This window comes from Otolemur garnettii, unplaced genomic scaffold (assembly GCF_000181295.1).
Source record: "Otolemur garnettii isolate 467f Iridium unplaced genomic scaffold, OtoGar3 scaffold00014, whole genome shotgun sequence".
Lineage (NCBI taxonomy): Eukaryota > Metazoa > Chordata > Mammalia > Primates > Galagidae > Otolemur > Otolemur garnettii.
Window position 1 is genome coordinate 12,855,374 of NW_003852409.1, and position 4,774 is coordinate 12,860,147.

General features: G+C 41.9%; 1 protein-coding gene across 1 annotated transcript in view; it reads right to left on the reverse strand.

The window, feature by feature from the left end:
* Positions 1–228: 228 nt before the first annotated feature.
* Positions 229–4,774, reverse strand: part of EPB41L4B (erythrocyte membrane protein band 4.1 like 4B) — a 146,010-nt gene continuing 141,464 nt past the window's right edge. The window contains exons 25-26 of the mRNA XM_012802452.1: positions 4,073–4,218; positions 229–2,869 (exon numbers count right to left, since the gene is read on the reverse strand). Of these exons, the coding sequence (XP_012657906.1) occupies positions 2,800–2,869; positions 4,073–4,218 (216 nt within the window). The 3' untranslated portion in view covers positions 229–2,799. The remainder of the gene's footprint in view (positions 2,870–4,072; positions 4,219–4,774) is intronic.

The window sequence follows — 4,774 nt, forward strand, 5'->3', positions numbered from 1 at the left end:
CTGGCCTAGTCTGGAGCCCTAAGCTGATTTTTCTCTCCTGGACGTACAATGTATGTTACGTGACTGTGTGGTGCTGTTGTTTTCATTTTAAATATATTTTAAAAGGGGAAACAAGTCTATCAATTCCTCTGAGTCCCTATAAATCCACCCATACAATTTCATCTTCTTGGGTCACAGGGTCAAGCATCCATCATACATTTAAGGAGGCAAATAACCAAGACAATGGCCGAAATCATGGAATCCTCTGGATTTTACTGCTTAGAGGTGAGCTGCCAAAAGTAGGGGTTTTTCAAATATAGTCACAGCCAACTTGTTTGTGGTCAGACTGCCAATGACATCAACCTTCAGAATCATCTGTGAACTTGGGGAAGTGGGGAAGCAGCTGGGGGCTTAGCCTCCAGGAAACATTGGTCAAAAAGCCCATGCACCCCTCCTTGGAAGTCAGGCAAACCTGACACATAAAATACTTGGCTTCCTGGCTCCTTGGAGAAACCTTCCGCTTTGGCCTGGGGTTTCCAGCAGAAAGCAGGAGGTAGGGGAGCAGAAGCCTCAGAAAGCAGGTTAGACAAGGAAAAGGGTGCTGGACTGGTGAGAGGGGATAGCCCCATAATGTATAGGAACACGTTTTTTATCACGTGCACGAGATAAGGAACAACTGAAGCTGTTTTAAAAGTATAGCCAGGGGACATAGGGGCAAAAGGCCCCAAACGCCACAACTGCCCCAGATAGCTCTACTGGTAGAGAGCAGGCAGCAGTAAAAAACCGTCAGGGAAAAGAGAATAATATCCTATAAAAGGCCAAGCCACACCCTACACATTTTGACAGTTCCTGATGACATCACTGCACCATACCAATGTACAAAAGGGGCTGATGTTTGTAAGTGATGACCATGACTCATCAAGAAAAGGTTAAATACTCTCCAGGATACTCTGTTTACTAAGGCAGGGAAGTGCGTAATACATCTTAGAAAGAGTTCCCTCAAAAAAATATTAAAATTGTAAAGATTCAGCACTTAAAGGGTTAATCCTTAGTTATCCGAATATTTGCTTACATACCTCATTTTACAACAATGCTCATGAATGAGGCATCACTTTTTTTTTTATAGTCGTTAGTATCAAATTATTGGCACCATTCAGTTTCAAGGATAGGGACAGGAGAGCAAACTATACAATACAACATAAAAATACAGTTTTGATACAAATATATGAGATCAATTCCTTTTAACAAGTGGTCATAAGAAATGTATGGACATTTTACACACAAGGTAATACAGCTAGTAAATTATCACATGGAAAAGTGCTCAGCCTCGCTAGCAATTAATGAAATAAAACAACTTTTCAACAACTATACACACCTATTAAACTAGTGAAAATAAATAAAAATGGCAAAACCCAATACTGGCAGAGCTATTGGTAAATAGAAATGCTCATACATTGCTGGTGGCATCATAAATTGTAGAGGGGATTCAAGCATTTGGGGGGATGGGGGTTGAACTAGATGACCTTTAAGGTCTTTCCAACCCCAAAATTGGATCTTTCTAGAAAGCAATCTGGCAATATAAAACAAGAGCTATAAAATACTTCATGCTCTTTAACCTTGTAATCCCTCTTTGGAGATACTCCCATGGGAATAATCCAAAGGAGGAAGCATTTTTTACAAAGACATTCATAGCAGCACTATTTATAAGAGTGAAAAATGAGACACACCCCAAATCTCTAATAATGCAGAGATGTGAGGTTAACCATGTTACATGGACATAAAGACATTTAAATTGGCGAGAGTAGAGTTTGCATTGAGGAGACAAGTGTCAGGTGTCCAAGTACAACAAAAGAGAATGATCAGTAGCTATGTAAAAATATGTGCATATTTGTCGAGAAAGCTAGGGAAGTAACTAAGAGGGCTAGTTTGTGGTGGTTAGGGGGCTCCTTTAGTCCTGCAAAGTTGTTCAAGTGCATAATAAAAATTTAAAAACACCCTTCCTGAAACTATATAAAAAGAGAACAAAGTATCTTCTGGTCCAGGTTCTATCAATAGGATAGATTGATCAACTTTACTATTACTAATTGATCAACTTTAGAAATACTTTTCCTTTATGGAACACCCCAGTGAATCTTGTTGATAATGAATCGTTTTAACCTTGTAAGGATTTCTAGACAATTTAAGTTTAATTTTCTACTTATCCCGAATAATACTGTAGCCAATAAATTCACTAGTTAAATTATATTTCAGGGTAAGCTGAAGTTCTTTCAGTCGAGATGATATATGAACTTTCTTTTTTAAAGTTCATCTCCTCATGTCTGAATAAAAATGAATGTTCAGGACTTTATAAGATCTGTGTATTTATCAATGTAAATGAAAAACCAGCAGTAAAGAATTATTCTTTCATTAAAAATGACTCTTTAGCAAACAGTCAAAGCTTGGTGCAAGTTTCAGTCATACAAAAATCACATGGTTGAGATTGATAGCAAAGGATTCCATGGTGTATTTACCCCCTGTGGTTGTTAACAGATACACACAGGTACTTCTGAAAAGGAATCCCTGTTTCCCCACCTTTTTTTCCCCTAGATTTACCACATCCTGTCTCAAGTACATTGAGTAGTAGAAAAACTCTCATGCTCAGGAGACCTAAAATAACTTTTCCCATAAAGTTAAGCCAGAAGCTGGCTTCAACTAACCAACGGAGACCTGGGCAAACAGAGCACACACATCTGTGTGTTGTGCTAAAGGGAGCACACAAAGCCCGAAGAAAGAAAACGGACAGAAGGCACCATGCCGTCCTCCAGGCAACAGGGGAGAATTTCACAGTTCGGTCATCAACAGTCTTTTCATCATTTTCTCTCTCTCCAGTTCCTGCCGGAGTGTCTCTGCGCTAAAAGAGAGTAAGTGACAAAAGAGTGAGACAAATCTTCAGAAACTGTAGGAACAGACAGCTGAAGTATCATCTCCCAGGTTCTCTCCTGATCTCAATTATAGATTTTCCTTTTTAGGCTCCACAAGGAGCCCCTCCCAACATTTGCTAACATCTTAGTGACCTTGAACTGTCTGGCTACTTACTGTTTTTTCACTCCCACCAGGCTGAGAGTTCCTCAGGAGACCGACTGGTTATTCATCTCTGCAACCTCAGAACCATGGCCCAGTGCAGCGGCTCACAACTGTAGCACTCCGGGAGGCCAACGTGGGTGGATAGCCTGAGCAAGAGTGAGACCCCATCTCCACCAAAAATAGAAAAACTAGCCAGGCGTTTTGGTGGATTCCTGTAGTCCCAGCTACTCAGGAGGCTGAGACAAGAGGATCTCTTGAGCAAATAAGAGTTTGAGGTTACCATGAGCTGGGCTGACACCATGGTACTCTACCCCAGGGTGACCTGAGTGAGATATCGTCTCAATAAAAATAAAAATAAACTCCAAAACCTAGCATAGGGTTTGGGGTGTGACAGCCACTCAGAAAAAGGTCTTTTGAATGAATGGGAAGATGTGTAAGAGTTAGATTTCTTTAAATCATGCTTAAATTGATTTCCATATGTACTTTATCTCAAGAGTTTAATTCAATTAATGCCCAAGGCAATGTCCTAACAAAGAATTCATTACATTTTATGTATGTATGTAGATATGTGTTCATGTATTTATTTACTTATTTATTTTTTGAGGCAGCGTCTCACTCTGCAGCCCTGGGTAGAGTGCTATAGCATCACAGCTTGCAGCAACTGCAAACTCCTGGGCTCAAACAATTCTCTTGCCTCAGCCTCCCAAGTAGCTGGGACTATAGGCACCTGCCACTATTCTGGGCTAATTTTTCTATTTTTAGTAGAGACAGGGTCTCACTCCTGCTCAGGCTTGTCTTAAACTCCTGAGCTCAAGCAATCCTCTCGTCTCAGCCTCCCAGAGTGTTAGGATGACAGGAATGAGCCACCATGCAAGGGCCCTTTGCAGACATTTTAACAAATACTTACAGTACAAATAAAAGAACAAATGAGGGAGTCGCAGATGTCACTAGCACAACGAGCCCGGAGCCTATCTATGTGCGATTTCCCTGTCACCAGAGATACCTGCCCCTACCTCCTGACCTGACTCACCTGGCTGCTAGAGAAACAGGCTTCCGGGTGGTGTAAACGGTCTGCACTGTGGAGACGGTCTCTGTCAAAGGCCTCAGGGTCGCTGCTGGAATCAGCGGGGAAGACTGGCCAGGACAGCACTGTAATTTACTGTCTCGAAAGTCTGCCTAGAGAAGAAACAGAGCAGAGGAGATCAATCTCAATTCGGGTTTCATTTCCACACTGTCAGCTGCTCCCTGAGCCTCACTCCCCAGTTCTCCCTGCTATTTTTTACTACCAGCTAAAATCGGTTGCCATTTGAAGTGATCTCACTTTGTGCCAGACACTATGCTAAACACTTACATACATTACCTCTTGACAATCCTTTACGGTAGAGACTGTATTTCATCGCCTCTTAGACACCATCAGTTGTACGTTGCACCATTTTGCAGGTGCCTCAGTGAAAGACAAATGTGGCCCCTCAAACTCTGTCATGCCCACTATGGTAGCAAACATTCTGATTTCAGAGGGGTTGAAAGGTGAAAAAAATGTCTCTCATACCAATTTTATGGGGGCAAAAAACTCCAAAATGTGAGGCTCCGAGATGTAATCTGCCCAAGGTCACACAGTGTTAAGAATAATATTCAAGGCTCGACGCCTATAGCTCAACCGGCTAAGGCGCCAGCCACGTACACCTAAGGTGGCGGGTTCGAATCCCCAGCCCGGACCCGCCAAACAACAATG